This window comes from Neoarius graeffei, chromosome 15 (assembly GCF_027579695.1).
Source record: "Neoarius graeffei isolate fNeoGra1 chromosome 15, fNeoGra1.pri, whole genome shotgun sequence".
In the NCBI taxonomy this organism is placed as follows: domain Eukaryota; kingdom Metazoa; phylum Chordata; class Actinopteri; order Siluriformes; family Ariidae; genus Neoarius; species Neoarius graeffei.
In genome coordinates, this window is record NC_083583.1 from 47,728,372 (window position 1) to 47,744,755 (window position 16,384).

Below are 16,384 nucleotides of genomic sequence, written 5' to 3' on the forward strand. Positions count from 1 at the left end.
ACATGATCTTTTAGAAAAGCTGCGGCATTAAAAGCATGTGTGAAAATAATGTCCCGATGTGTGCCCCCTCCGCACACACACCGGACCTCTGTCTCTCTTGCTCTGTCACGTGAACAAGCGTGCAGTGCATTCAATGTGAGGTTGCAGCAGCATAGCGTCCTGGAAGCCACGGCCTTGTTGTAGCGCAGACAACACATCGGGCAGTCAGTCAGCTCTTCCCCTGCCCCACCACCAGCCAGGTAATACATGAATCGAGTGAAAATGTATTGTTTGCCCTCTAAGCCCAAGCTGTAATTATTTTGTCGTGAAGTAGCCCGTCACATACAGAAACAACTGCACATAAGTATTATATTTTTTGCTAGACCATTTTCAGATTTATGAAAACAAAAATTTCTTTTTCTATTTTGTTCAACTAGAGATTCCTGGCAAAGTCAAAAAGCCTTGATGTAATAAATTAACATTAAGTGGTTGTTTTACACCTTTAAAAACTAAAATGGGTCAGTGGCGACCCGAACACAAGAGGAGGGTTAAATCTCAGACTTTTATAATAAGGTGTTCCACATGCGCAAAAAAGTGCCCTTTTTTCCCCCCAGAGCACTTGCCCCCCAAAATGTCTGTGCATGCCACTGTATTTAATGTTCAAACTGATCAACTTTGTTTTTTGTAAATATATAATCATTCTTAATTTGATGCCTGCACCACGTTCCAAAATATGTTGGGACAGGTGCTACAAAAAACTGGGAAAGATATGGAATGCTCAAAAAATACTTCATAGGTAAAAAGGGTAATTGGTAACAGGTATCATGACTGGGCATGAAAGGAGCATCCTCCAAAGACTCAGTCATTCACAAGCAAGTATTTGGTGAGGTTCACTACTTTGTGAAAAACTGCATTGGCAAATAGTCCAGCAGTTTAAGAGCAACATTTCTCAACATATAATTGCAAGGAATTTAGGGATTTCACCATCAACAATCCATAATATCATCAAAAAGTTCAGAGAATCCAGAGAAACCTTGACATGTAAGCAGCCAGGCCGAAAACCAACAGTGAATGCCTGTGAGTTTCAATTCCTCAGACAGTATTTCATTAAAAACTGACATGTTTGTGTAAGGAACATTACTACATGGGCTTGGGAATAGTTCAGAAAAGCATTGCCAGTAAACACCAGTTCATCACTGCATCTACACAGACAAGTTAACCATATATCATCCAGAAATGCTGCTGAATTCTTTGGGCCTGAGCACATCTGAGATGGACTGACACAAAGTGGAAAATTGTGCTGTGGTCTGATAGGCCACATTTTGAATTGTTTTTGGAAATCATGGACATTGTGTCCTCCAGGCTAAAGAGGAAAGGGACCATCCATATTGTTACCAGCACAAAATTCAAAAGCCAGGATCTGTGATGGTATGGGGGCGTGTTAGTGCCCATGCTATGGGTAACTTGCACATCTGTGAAGGCACCATTAATGTTAAAAGGTACATACAGGTTTTGGAGCAACATGTGCTGCCATCCAGATGATGTCTATTTCAGGGGCATATCTGCTTATTCTAATAAGACAATGCCAAGCCACATTCTGCAAATGTTACAACAGTGTGGCTTCATAGTAAAAGAGTGTGGGTGCTAAACTGGCCTACCTGCAGTCCAGACCTGTCTTGTATTGAAAATGTGTGGTGCATTATGAAGTGCAAAAATATGACAATGGAGACCCCGGACTGTTAAGCAACTTTCGTCGTATCAAGCAAGAATCTCTCTTTCACAACTTTAACAAGTAGTGTCCTCAGTTCTCAAATGCTTCTTGAATGTTGTTAAAAGAAAAGGTGAGGTAATACAGTGGTAAACATGCCCCCATCCCAACCTTTTTGGAATGTGTTGCAGGCATCAAATTCAGAAGGAGTCTATATTTACAAAACAACAACGACAATAAAGTTGATCAGTTTGGACATTAAATATCTTGTCTTTGTATTGTATTCAATTAAATATAGGTCAAAAAGGATTTGCAAATCATTGCATTCTGTTCTTATTCATGTTTTACACAGCATCCCAACTTTTTTTGGAATCAGGGTTATACAACTTTTTTGGTAGAACAAAGATTAATAGCTTATCCTACTGTTTGAGTGGATATTTTCAGCAATTGTGTGTTTTAGTCACCTGATAGCTAAACTTTAACATCTTACAGTACATACAGTGCTCAGCGTAAATGAGTCCACCCCCTTTGAAAAGTAACATTTTAAACAATATCTCAATGAACACAATTTCCAAAATGTTGACAAGATAAAGTTTAATATAACATCTGTTTAACTTATAACGTGAAAGTTAATAATATAACTTAGATTACACTTTTTTTCAGTTTTACTCAAATTAGAGTGGTGCAAAAATGAGTACACCCCACAACAAAAACTACTACATCTAGTACTTTGTATGGCCTCCATGATTTTTAATGACAGCACCAAGTCTTCTAGGCATGGAACGAACAAGTTGGCGACATTTTGCAACATCAATCTTTTTCCATTCTTCAACAATGACCTCTTTTAGTGACTGGATGCTGGATAGCGAAAGCGAGTTTTACTACCCTGATGAAGATGAAATAAAAGAAAACATTTCAGGAGAAAGCTAAAAACCTGTAACTGTTGCTAACACCGAGCAAAAACATGGCTGAATCCCGAATGACTCAATTTTGTATAAATAGGGGACTACATAAGCGGCAAAATGTAGGTTTTTTTTCCCTGCCATGGAAGTGCACTTGTATACCGAGGAGGAAGCTGTTTGCATTACAGCCGTGAATGAGGATTCAAAATGGCGGCTTGCCTCAGCTCGGTTTTCCCTTTCGGGCGCTCTCGTTTTCTGTTAGAATTTGGTAAAGAAAAAAATAAAATACATTATTTATGGTACCAGCTTAAGGTCGGTCTGGATATGGTGAAATACCGTGACCTCGGCCCAGAGGGCCTCGGTCAGTACTTTCAAGACCTCGGTAACGGTATTTCATGATACGGACCTCCCAGCTGGTAAATAACATAATATACATGTTCCATATGTTATTTCATATTTTTGATGTCTTGTGTAATGTTACACATATAAAAAATAATTAATGATTGTCTACTAATAGTGCGAACCTTAGTATATACAGCACCAGTCAAAAGTTTAGACACACCTAGTCATTCATAGTCATGTCTACAGTGGTGCTTGAAAGTTTGTGAACCCTTTAGGATTTTCTATATTTCTGCATAAATATGACCTAAAACGTCATCAGATTTTCACACAAGTCCTAAAAGTAGATAAAGAGAACCCAGTTAAACAAATGAGACAAAAATATTATACTTGGTCATTTATTTATTGAGGAAAATGATCCAATATTACATCTTTGTGAGTGGCAAAAGTATGTGAACCTCTAGGATTAGCAGTTAATTTGAAGGTGAAATTAGAGTCAGGTGTTTTCAATCAATGGGATGACAATCAGGTGTGAGTGGGCACCCTCTTTTATGTAAGGAACAGGGATCTATCAAAGTCTGATCTTCACAACACATGTTTGTGGAAGTGTATCATGGCACGAACAAAGGAGATTTCTGAGGACCTCAGAAAAAGTATTGTTGATGCTCATCAGGCTGGAAAAGGTTACAAAACCATCTCTAAAGAGTTTGGACTCCACCAATCCACAGTCAGACAGATTGTGTACAAATGGAGAAAATTCAAGCCCATTGTTACCCTCCCCAGGAGTGGGCGACCAACAAAGATCACTCCAAGAGCAAGGTGTGTAATCATCGGCAAGGTCACAAAGGACCCCAGGGTAACTTCTAAGCAACTGAAGGCCTCTCTCACATTGGCTAATGTTAATGTTCATGAGTCCACCATCAGGAGAACACTGAACAACAATGGTGTGCATGGCAGGGTTGCAAGGAGAAAGCCACTGCTCTCCAAACAGAACATTGCTGCATGTTTGCAGTTTGCTAAAGATCACGTGGACAAGCCAGAAGGGTATTGGAAAATGTTTTGTGGACGGATGAGACCAAAATAGAATTTTTGGTTTAAATGAGAAGCGTTATGTTTGGAGAAAGGAAAACACTACATTCCAGCATAAGAACCTTATCTCGTTTGTGAAACATGGTGGTGGTAGTATCATGGTTTGGGCCTGTTTTGCTGCATCTGGGCCAGGACGGCTTGCCATCATTGATGGAACAATGAATTCTGAATTATACCAGCGAATTCTAAAGGAAAATGTCAGGACATCTGTCCATGAACTGAGTCTCAAGATAAGCCGGGTCATGCAGCAAGACAACAATCCTAAGCACACAGGTCGTTCTACCAAAGAATGGTTAAAGAAGAATAAAGTAAATGTTTTGGAATGGCCAAGTCAAAGTCCTGACCTTAATCCAATCGAAATGTTGTGGAAGGACCTGAAGCGAGCAGTTCATGTGAGAAAACCCACCAACATCCCGGAGTTGAAGCTGTTCTGTACGGAGGAATGGGCTAAAATTCCTCCAAGCCGGTGTGCAGGACTGATCAACAGTTACTGGAAACGTTTAGTTGCAGTTATTGCTGCACAAGGGGATCACAGTAGATACTGAAAGCAAAGGTTCACATACTTTTGCCACTCACAGATATGTAATATTGGATCATTTTCCTCAATAAATAAATGACCAAGTATAATATTTTTGTCTCATTTGTTTAACTGGGTTCTCTTTATCTACTTTTAGGACTTGTGTGAAAATCTGATGACGTTTTAGGTCATATTTATGCAGAAATATAGAAAATTCTAAAGGGTTCACAAACTTTCAAGCACCACTGTAAGTGTATCCGAATTTTGACTGGCATTGTATATGAGTCATTCTATAATTAGGGGTACATTTCATGTAAAGCAAAATCTCAAAATATCAGTATTCTTTTTCAATAAATAACCTATATGTTTCCATGGTATATACCCTCAAGTTCCTAAACAAATTAATTGCCAAGCTTAATCTTAAATTACTTTTAAAACATTTTAATGAAAATGAACATTTGATTGTTTATTTTGTCAACCGTGTTACGGACAAATGTTATGTCATCTTAAACATATAAAAATACTACACATTTGAAAACACATTTGTTTGAAAGTGCTTAAGTCCATTAACAAGATGTTTTTAATTAATCTGTACAACTGTTATGGAAAATATGAATTTTGAGCTTCATAAATAGGATTTTATGGTTCACTGTGATGCAGAATGACACTTTTTTCAACATAAATCCTTGTTACGTCGAATTTAGAGTTGTTCTCCCTCCTTATACAAGACTTCCCTATCCAGAGATAATCCCCAATCTTTTATTTTACAGTTCATCAAACACATAAGAGATTTATAGCACAAAAAACACTTGCAACACAGTTGACAGGCAATGTAACACAATTGACGGGAGTAACACAGTTGACAGGGCAGAAGAACAAGAGGACACTTTTTAGGATAAAAAAAGCTTTTTATTGTTTTAAATTTAACTACAAATAAGCTGATGAATTCAGGTGAACTGTTAAAACAACATTTAGACACAATTTCAGAGAAACGTAGCTTATTTAACAAATTGAACATATTAAATCATTCTGTTTGTTTGTCTGTCAATATGAAGATTAAGTGACAAAAACATCTCCTCAACTGTGTCATAGCTGATGGGTAACACAGTTGACAGTAACACAGTTGACATTTCGGCCATTTTTAGAGTGTTGTGCTAACTGCAGACCTCAGAGCTTTCACTACAAGACCTTAATCAATTCATATTTTTATTATCTTTAGCTGTATACTTTGTAAATACAATTTCTAAATCAGGTTTATATGAATATGTTGACAACACAGTTGACAGACAATTAACCCTCTCTAGGACTATACAACAGAATTGATGAAAATATTGAAGAGGTGAACTCAAAACTTACCACACGGTCTTCAAATTTCCCACCAAAGAGGATATGACATCACATGATGTTGGTCACATGACTTAGGACCAAACCATTTGCCGATTTATGGGGGGGTTTCAGTGGGTAACACAGTTGATATAAGTTTCTCGGACGCACACAAAATTCTTCATTTAATTTATAATATAAGGCATTTTAGGCTTTTAAACACTTTTGTCATATTATAATAATTACCATGAATAAATATTTGTAAAAATTTTAAACAAAAAACTTTTTTTAAAATGTAAATATGAAGACCAAACCTGACATTTGGAAAATCGGACAGCATAAAAACACCAAATTCCAGTATTATATATGCATTTTTGCAGAGTAAAATGATGTAATTTGTTGACTTTTTGTATTATATAAAAGAGAAATGTGTGCTAATGTACAAAAGATCATTGGCTGAAGTTAATAGTTAGTGAAATTGACAAATACAGCACATGGACTTGAGATGTACCTCTAATTATAGAATGACTCATATAAAGACAAACATGGACACCCACTTTTAACACATGCTTTATTGTAGGCTACACACAACATTCCTTCTCACAATCGAATCAGCTGTGTATGCTTTTAGAGATCTATAACAAAACCAATAATTTCGCCACATTGTGAAAATCAATCTGTAGTTTTTGGCTAATGTTTTCCAGTTTGTCACACTCCATATTGACAGAGTTGAGAAGGCTTCAGCTTGAAATGGCATTTTGATCAGATATCGGTTCCCAGTAGACGATAACTGTGATTCTTTACACCAGGGCAGTTAGCGGTAGTTGGTGGGGCTATTGAAGGCATTGGGAGAGATGGAGGGGGCAGAACATGTACCTCTCCAGGAGGGGTTTCGGTGTTTGGAGATGAAATCCGGCTGTCTGAAGCATGGTCCTATATGATAACACACCATTCAAATTATTCGTTATAATAGTCTTGTTACTTCAATAGCAGAAAAATGCTGACAGGCAAAAATTACCCACCGATTCATAGATTGAACATTCAACTTTTATATAAGTTTCTGTCTGCATAACCACAACATGTGACCCAGAGCAGCTGCCCTTTGGCTAAAGAAAAGATATTTGGTGAAAAAAAAACATTCATAGTAAGCAACATTAGCTATATTCTTTATTGAATAATTTGCTTTGTTACTCACAGATGTCTGATTGGTTGGTTTGCACTTAGACAACTCAGTCTCACTCAAGGTTTTAGCACAGTCTGTCTCCTGTATGGTGTACTCCACAAAGTAAGCTGGACCAACAACCCACTGAAGAAAAAGATCATGAGGTACAACCGAGGGGCATCAAGTTACATTTTATAAGTGGTTGCTTAAACATACCTGCATCTTTGCCAATGTTATGTTCAGGAGAGCAAAATAATTAGCAGAGGATGTTTGATTGTTGAATTTTTTAAGTGTAAGATGTGCTGCCTTTGCTACATGAGAATCATCTAGGTTCACTGAAGTTGGGCAGTCTGGACAAGTGAAAATTATGGCACGTGCTGGAACTAGAAAAACAAAAAGATATACATTTTATTTTTCACAGACAAAAGCAGATGCATGAAGTATATATACACAATCTTTATTCCATGAAATATGTCTGAATTACAGGATCAAACCATACTTTTCTGGATGGTGCAATTAAAGTTCTGAACAGTGACGTTGGGCTGAACGGAGACAGATACAGCACATGTTCCAAACACCTAAAAGAGTTAATAAAACAATTATGTTCCTGGTTATTGGTTATCTTCAGGCTTACTCAGAGGTTTTACACTTTTAGGATTTTAATCTTTTCTGCCATGTACATATCCATAAGAAAATGAATTAGTTTGTCATTTCTTCAGAATTATTTTATGATTTGAAGGACTTACAGGAACACTTGAAATATCCCTTATTTCACATGATTTCCACTTCTTCCTGCTGATCACGTGACATTTTGTCTCCAGCACATCTATTGTCAGGTGTAAGAGAGTGTTCTCCTCCTTTAAACAAAAATTTTTTATACAGTGCAGTACAATGTTAATTGAAATGCATAATATTATTTAGAGTGCATTTGTGTTGTCATAACTGCAACAATTACAAACTTTGTAAGAACCATTTACATTTTTCTCATATCAGTTTTAAGAAGTGAAGTGTTAACTGTGACATCACATTATAAGCAAACAGAAGCTTACGTAGTTAACTTAGTTGGAAGTATAATATCAGGATTTATGTTGATACGAGTATGAGCATTTGGTTTTTCTGTTTATTGACCACATAAATAGATTAGCTTTAAATTTGAGAGGCTTTGTGTGCATTTCTGAGCCGAGTCTCAGAGATGACTTAAAAGCAAAATGTAGCGCAGTCCATCTATTGTAGGACATTTATCAGACCTCACCCACCTTTGTCTCTTGCTGGACATCATACACTCTATTGAGAAAGAAGATGTACCCTTCCTTTCTGGCTGCATTGATCTGGTCCAGTGCCACCTCAGCTGCGTTCACTACAGTCGGGTCCAAACACCCAGTTAACACAGGAGACGTAATAGCACTCTGAACATATAAACATATGAGTGATAGAAAGCTAAACTGCAACATTTTGCTCATTAAATCACTCTACATGAACCTAAGAGGAGCTCAGAACAGGCAGCTGCACTGTTGGATAATAAATACGCACCCAGCAAACAGTTGCATAATATTGGTATGAACCTTGTGCTGGTCAACAATGACAAAACATGGGTAGAAAGATCAACCATATACTGAATGCTTGGGTAAGACTTGTTTGCTTCTGCTTTAGTAAATATATCTTCCTGACAAATGTCACCCAGTACAGCACTATTCCAGTCTGTAGGTGTATGTCACTCTTAAAAAAATACATTGATATGCAAAAAAATATATTGTATACAGCCACTCATTGCTTGAGTGATTACATCATAGTCAAAATAATTTGAACTGAAAAGGAGAAGCCAGTGCAACTGTCTCTTTTATCTCTTCATATTCAGCTGCATCTCTCAAAAGATTTACTTTTCAATGCTTTAGAAGTCCATGTATATATTTTAAAAAAAAACACCTGTAAAGCATCCATCCATTATCTGTAATCGCGTATCCTGTGCAGGGTCACGGGCAAGCTGGAGCCTATTCCAGCTGACTATGTGTGAGAGGCGGGGTACACCCTAGACAAGTCACTAGGTTATCACAGGGCTGAAACATAGACACACAACCATTCACACTCACAAAGAACTAGAGACCAGAGGTTTAAGCTGTGACACATGGAACATGGGATGGATGCGTCGCATGTTGAGTGGTAGTGCCAGTCTGATGGAACATGGGTTGATTACCTTTTTGATGAGGAAGGGTCCTAGGTACCTGGGAGCCAGCTTGCGGGAGACGGTTCTGAGTGGCAGATGGCATGTGGAGAGCATGACTCGTTGCCCCACTCGGTAAGTGGGCACCTTAGAGTGGCGTTTGTCGGCCGGCCTCTTGGATACTAGGGCGGAGCAAATGAGTTTTCTCTGGGCCAATGCCCATGTCCTCCTGCAGCAGCATATGAAGATCTGGGCAGAGGGTACGGTGACCTTCCCCAACCAAAAGAAGAGTGGTGGTTGGTAACTTAGGGAGCACTGGAAGGGTGAGGGACCTGTGGCAGATGAAGGAAGAGTGTTATGAGCATACTCGATCCAGGGTAGGTACTTACTCCAAGAACTGGCATCCCTGGACGCCATGCACCTGAGTGCAACCTCCAAAGCCTGGTTCACCCGTTCTGCCTGGCCGTTGGTCTGTGGGTGGAAGCCTGAGGAGAGACTACAGGTGGCCTCGATGAGTTTGCAGAAAGCCCTCCAGAATTGCGCAGTGAACTGAGGACCCCGGTCAGAAATGATGTCAGTGGGCAGTCCATTTAGATGGAAAATGTGCTGGATGAGTAGTTCAGCAGTTTCTTTGGCTGAGGGGATCTTGGGCAGAGGGATGAAATGAACGATCTTGGAGAAATGGTCAATGACAGTGAGAATGCATGTGTTGCCACCTGAGTTGGGGAGTCCTGTGGCAAAGTCCAGGGCGATGTGAGACCAAGGTCGATATGGAGTCGGGAGGGGTCTTAGCAAGCCGGCAGGGGGTCGATCGGCTGTCTTGTTCTGGGAGCATGTGTCACAGGCTGCCATGAACTCCTGGACGTCCTCCTTGATGGATGGCTACCAAAAGCACTGCTAGATGAGTGCCAGGGTTCAGGCAGCTCCCGGATGACAGGCCAGCTTGGAGCCATGACCCCACTGCAGCACCTGGGTTCGCACAGGACTGGGAACAAACAGATGGTTAGGAGGAATGTTGTTGGGGTTACCTTCACCGGGGTCCTGCTCCAGGGCCTTCTGCACGAGCATCTCAACCTCTAGAATGGTGGCTCCCACCAGGCAGCGTGGAGGAAGGATGGTCTCGGGCGGCTTGGACTCCTCTTGGTGGGAGGAGAACATCCTGGACAGGGCGTCAGGTTTGCCGTTCTTGGAGCCTGGGTGGTAGGAAAGCGTGAATTTGAACTGGGAGAAGAGAGACCAACGGGCTTGACGGGAATTAAGGTGTTTGGCAGACTTGAGGTACTCCAGATTCTTATGGTTGGTCCAGACTAAGAAGAGGAACGCCGACCCCTCGAGCCAGTGCCTCCACTCCTCCAAGGCTAGTTTAACAGCCAGTAGTTCTCGGTCACCGATGTCATAATTCCGTTTGGCTGGGGATAGCCGGCGGGAGAAGGAGCATGGGTGGACCTTGTCGTCACTGGCCCTCTGGGAAAGTATAGCTCCGACCCCTGACTCGGAAGCGTCAACCTCGACAATAAACTGCTTGGTTGGATCAGGTATGGTGAAAATGGGTGCTGTGGTAAACCTGTGCTTGAGCATGGAAAAGGCTTTCTCTGCTTCCTCCCCCAACTTGAATTGGGTCTTGGTCGAGGTCAGGGCTGAGAGAGGTCCGGCCACCGTGCTGAAGTTGTGAATGAAGCGCCTGTAGAAGTTGGCGAATCCTAGGAAACGCTGGAGTTCTTGTCTCGAAGATGGCGTGGGCCAATCAGCAACTGCCTCAAGCTTGAGGGGGTCCATCTGGATCCTTGCCGGGAAAAGGATAAATCCCAGAAACAAGACAGAGCTCTGGTGAAATTCGCTCTTTTCTGCCTTGATGAACAACTTGTTCTCTAGCAGGCACTGGAGGACCTGCCAGATGTGACCCCAATGTTCCTCCAGGGAGTGGGAGAAGATCAGGATGTCATCCTGGTACACAAAAATGAAGATATTTAGGAAGTCTCTTAAGACGTTGTTAACGAGTGCCTGGAAGACTGCATGCACGTTGGTCAGGCCGAAAGGGACCACGAGGTACTCGTAGTGACCAGTGGTGGTGTTAAAGGCTGTCTTCCACTCGTCCCCCTCCCTGATCCTGACGAGATGGTATGCATTGCGTAGCTCTAGCTTGGTGAATACCTTGGCTCCCTGGAGTAGTTCAAAGGCAGTGGTCATGAGCGGTAGTGAGTAGCGGTTCTTGACCATGATGGCATTGAGACCCCAATAGTCAATGCAGGGGCAGAGTGACTTGTCCTTTTCGACAAAGAAGAACCCCAACCCTGCTGGGGAGGAGGAAGGGCGGATGATCCCAGCTGCCAGCGATTTGGTGATGTACTTTTCCATGGCTTGTCTTTGAATGGGAGAAAGAGAGTAGAGGCATCCCTTGGGTGGTGCTGTCCCGGGCAGGAGGTTAATACCACAGTCATAGAGTCTGTGAGGAGGGAAGGACACTGCTCGGGTCTTACTGAAAACTAGCTTAAGGTCCAGATATTCCAGAGGCACGTGAGAGAGGTTGGGAAACTCGCTGGCTGAGGGCTGTGGTGGTTTGGAGGGAAGCAGAGCGGAGTTCAGACAGGAGGCCAGGCAGGAAGAACTCCAGCCTAGGATGGCGTTATTAGTCCAGTTAAGGTGGGGATTGTGCTGCATTAACCATGGTAATCCTAGGACAATGGGTACGTGAGGGTTGTTCATGACGCGAAGCTGGATGGTTTGAGTGGTTACCGGAAATCCTTAGGGTGAGTGGGGCGGTAAGGTGGGTGATGCTGGTCAAGCCGGTGCCATTGAGTGTCAGGACAGTGAGGGGGACATCAAGAGCAAGTAGCGGGATTCCCAGACGCTTGGCAGTGGCGGAGCAGATCAGGTTCCTGTCCGCCCCTGAGTCAACGAGGGCCTGGAGGTGGTGATGCTGATTGTCACAGATAATGATGACAGGAAGTAATGGATGATTAGTGGGGGACTGGTTCTGAGCGTTGCCCACCAGGGCCCCTTGATTCACTGGTGGGCTTGTCCTTTTAGCGGGCAGGCTCGGCAGATATGTCCCAGCTGACCGCAGCAGAAGCAGGCCCCCGTGCTCCGCCGGCGATGTCGTTCCTCTTCTGACACCCAAACCCGGAATACCTGCATGGGTTCGACAGACGCGGCGGGAGGTGGAGAGGAGGTGAGTCTGGGGCAGTTCTCTATGACCCGCCACGCCTACTTAGATCAAAAGGTGCAGGCTATCTGCTGGTACCTTGTATAGTGAAGGCTACATCAGAGGGCAGAGCCTTTTCTTACAAAGCCCCACAGTTATGGAACAGCCTTCCAAGTAGTGTTCGGGAATCAGACACAGTCTCAGTGTTTAAGTCTAGGCTAAAAACATATCTGTTTAGTCAAGCCTTTTGTTAATGGTGTTTATGAGGTAAAGGTGTAGATCTGGAGGGTCCTAAGACATAGAGTGTTTTGGTAAACTGGGATGTATGGATGCTGTCAGTCCCCACTCGCTTGCTCACTCAAGTTTGTTGACGGTGTAGTGGCTGGCTGCTTTATGTCCTGGGGCTCCCTCATGCCTGTGTTACCTTCTGGCTCTCCCCTTTTAGTTATGCTGTCATAGTTAGTTGCCGGAGTCCCTGCTTGTACTCAGTGCAATATGTATACTGTTCCTACTTATTCAGGTGACATTGGGCATACCTAACAACCTGTGTTTTCTCTCCCTCTCTCTCTCTCCCCCCCTCCCCCCAAATCTGTCCCTCTGAGTTACATGTTGGTCCTGGGATCGAGATGCTGACCTCTTCTGCTCCTCGGACCTGCCTGATCCATCCTGGTGCCCTGTGTCTGGTTGGAGTCTCATCGCATCACTCCTGTGGAGAACGGCCCCATGAGGACAGTTGAAAGTCACACTTGGAGGACGTTCTGGACTCTTACAGTAATGCTTTTATGGCTGAGGACTACAGTTGACTTGCTAACTTTAGGACTGCAGTTGTCATGAACAGTTTTGCACTCAAGTTTCCATCAATGAAGAGTTTATACCATCAATGAAACTGACTTCTTGTTAAAACTGTTAATGTTATAGTCATGTTGTCTGTTGTTGCCCAAATGAGGATGGGTTCCCTTTTGAGTCTGGTTCCTCTCGAGGTTTCTTCCTCATGTCGTCTGAGGGAGTTTTTCCTTGCCACCATCGCCACAGGCTTACTCATTGGGGATAGATTAGGGATAAAATTAGCTCATGTTTTAAGTCGTTCAAATTGTGTAAAGCTGCTTTGCAACAATGTTTATTGTTACAGTAAAAGCGCTATACAAATAAACTTGACTTCTCTCTTCTCCGTTGTTGGATACAAGCGTCGATGCGGTTGGTGAGGTCCATGAGGCTGGAGAGGTCTGACGGCAGTTCCGGCGATACCAGTTCGTCCTTGATGGCGTCGGACAAGCCATGCAGGAACGCGTCGATCTGGGCGTTCTTGTTCCAACCGCATTTTGCCGCCAACGTCTGGAAATCGATGGCGTAATCCGAGGTAGACCGGGACCCCTGCCCAGGGGCGCAGATACGTTTTTTGAACTGGGGGGGACAAAGCTGCCAGCAAACCAACCCCAACCCCACCCCCAACATGTGTTGTGCGAGGAATATACTCTGATGCCCTCAGGGCGGCGACATTACTCAGCTGAGACAAAAAAACCATCACTCCTTCATCCCTGCAACCGTTAGCTTAGGCCTACTAATAAATAAAGAGTAGGAATAGAGCACACCTGTGATGTCTGGTGCTCTCATGTGCTATTTACCACTGACACGACAGGATGTCATGTGGGTTGAATATGTGTGTGTGTGTGTGTGTGTGTGTGTGTTCTGGATGACTGCTGACTGTTTTGTCTACCCTTTGTATTTATCTATAGCATCTAGGTCTGTGTATCCTATGTATTGAGACTTGGACTGTCAAACTTAATTACCCATCATTGAAAGAAATAAAGCTTATTGATTCTGATACTGATTCCAATCACTCCCCAAGCATGCCATATGCCGTATGCAAAAACTGTTTTATTTAAACATTAACTGACTTTCAGCACACTGATTCTTTAAGAAAACAGAAAGAGCAGGGTGTAAAAAAAAAACACAAAATGTAATTAAAAGTCACTTCTTACTTGATGTGCTTTACAAACACATAAACAACATAGCCTATATATATATATACACAGGAATAAAATTGTAAATAAGTAGTCTACATGAGTGAGCGGCAGTCAGTCAACAACTCTTCGCAAAGTTTCCTTATGAAACAATATGCTCGCTGAAATTATGGCAGGGAACGCCAGATTAAACATTGAAACTGCCTTCTGAGCACTGTATCTACAGGCTACCACAGAAAGAAGGAGGCTACCAGAAAGGCATCTCTACTCCGTATGATTTTACTTTCACTACGACATTACTTTGAACAGACTATCAAAAAATTGCAAGGTGATATGTGTGGCAGCGGGGGCGTGGTCAAGCGCCGGTCTGTGACAGGAGGGCGGAGTCAGGGAAGGTGAGTGGCAGAATCACTACACCTGACGGCAATTAACCTGTGTTTATGTGTCTTCCCAGTGACCGCGCCCTATTTAAGGAGGCAGAGGGAGAGCAGAGGGAGAGCTTCCCGAGACAAGACGACAGTGTGTGTATGTCTCGAATTTACGTTTGAAATTGTCAGACTGGAAAGTACGGCAATAAAGCCTTCTGATTACCTTGATCTCTGTCCTGCCGTCCTCTGTGCTCCACCCACACATAGGGAACTTACTACAGTGGTGCCGAAACCCGGGAAAAAGTGGAGCACCAACCAAGCAGCCCCATGGAATCCTCCCCGTTCGCCGACCTGGTCCACGCCCTCGCCACGGCTCAGCAAAGCCAGCACCAGGCGCTCGTCACACTCTGAAAGGAACAAGAGCGGCGCTTCGAAGCCCTGGTGCTGGCCCAGCAGGAAGATCGCGAGGCGTTCCGGCATCTCCTCGCGTCGGCGGGGTCCACCAGCGCTCCGGCCGCGGGCCCGTCCCCCCTCACTGTCACCAAGATGGGCCTGCAGGACGACCCCGAGGCGTTCCTCACGTTGTTTGAACAGGTCACCGAAGCCTCGGGGTGGCCGATGGAGCAGCGCGCGGCGCGCCTCCTCCCCCTGCTAACGGGAGAGGCACAGCTGGCCGCGCTACAGCTCCCCGCCGACCGCCGGCTGGCCTACGCGGACCTCCGCCGGGCCGTCCTCCAGCGTGTGGGGCACACACCGGAACAACAGCACCAGCGCTTCCGTGCGCTGCGGTTGGAGGAAGTCGGCTGGCCATTCGCGTTCGGCCAGCAGCTCCGGGACGCCTGCTGGCGGTGGTTGAGGGCCAACGATCGCGACGCCGAGGGAATCGTCGACCAGGTGGTACTGGAACAGTTCATCGCCCGCTTACCAGCAGGAACCGCGGAGTGGGTCCAGTGCCACCACCCGGCGTCGCTGGATCAGGCAGTCGGGCTGGCGGAGGATCATTTGGCGGCTGTTCAGCCGATGACGTCAACCCTTCTCTCCTCTTCTCTCTCTCTCTCTCTCTCTCTCTCTCCCCTTCCTTCTGTGTCCTGTCCTCGCCCCATTCCCCCACCACGGAGAAGGGGGCCGGCTCCACCCCAGCCGGCCTGCCGCACCCGTGGTGCCCTCCCGTTTCTCCCTTCTGTGTCTGTCTCTCCCTCCCCCCAGGTGAGTGAGCCCCAGAGCACCGGTGCAGAGGGAAAGCCCGGGCCGGTTTGCTGGCGCTGCGGGGAGCCGGGCCACCTGCAACAACAATGCACGGCAATGGAAGTGGGCACGGTGGTACGGATCCCCGACGCGCCAGAGGCCGCCCTCGATCGGGCCGGAATGTATCGCATACCGGTGAGTGTCCAAGGGGCTACATATCAGGCGTTGGTGGATTCTGGTTGCAATCAGACCTCGATCCGCCAAAGCCTGGTTCAAGACGAGGCATTGGGGGGAGCACAGGGGGTGAAGGTGTTGTGTGTGCACAGGCATGTTCACAGCTACCCTTTGGTGTCGGTCCACGTATTTTTCAGAGGGGAAAAATCTATAGTGAAGGCGGCGGTTAATCCTCACCTTACCCACTCTTTAATTTTGGGGACTGATTGGCCGGGATTTCGGGGTTTAATGACACACCTAGTAAAGAGTGGGTCCTGCCATTTGACAGGGGGAGGTCCCGGTGTCGCTTTGGCGGGAGCAGCTGTCGCAGAGCCGTC

At 44.4% G+C, this 16,384-nt stretch overlaps 1 protein-coding gene across 1 annotated transcript; it reads right to left on the reverse strand.

Moving 5' to 3' along the window:
- Nucleotides 1-6,619: 6,619 nt before the first annotated feature.
- si:ch211-284e20.8 (uncharacterized protein LOC563738 homolog) lies at nt 6,620-8,470 on the reverse strand. The gene is made up of 7 exons (XM_060940668.1): nt 8,276-8,470; nt 7,766-7,876; nt 7,519-7,597; nt 7,236-7,402; nt 7,053-7,163; nt 6,880-6,963; nt 6,620-6,790 (listed from the first exon to the last, which is right to left on the reverse strand). The coding sequence occupies exons 1-7, from the start codon at nt 8,468-8,470 to the stop codon at nt 6,620-6,622; spliced, it is 918 nt and encodes a 305-aa protein (XP_060796651.1).
- Nucleotides 8,471-16,384: the final 7,914 nt, after the last annotated feature.

What these genes read in the sequence shown, in the direction of transcription:
- si:ch211-284e20.8 (XM_060940668.1), bottom strand. Translation starts at nt 8,470, where the DNA reads ATGTTGCAGTTTAGCTTTCTATCACTCATATGTTTATATGTTCAGAGT. An exon ending in TAATTGCACCATCCAGAAAA is followed by an intron (nt 7,403 to 7,518) that starts GTATGGTTTGAT and finishes TTGTTTTTCTAG; the next exon opens with TTCCAGCACGTGCCATAATT. An exon ending in AACCAACCAATCAGACATCT is followed by an intron (nt 6,964 to 7,052) that starts GTGAGTAACAAA and finishes TCTTTTCTTTAG; the next exon opens with CCAAAGGGCAGCTGCTCTGG.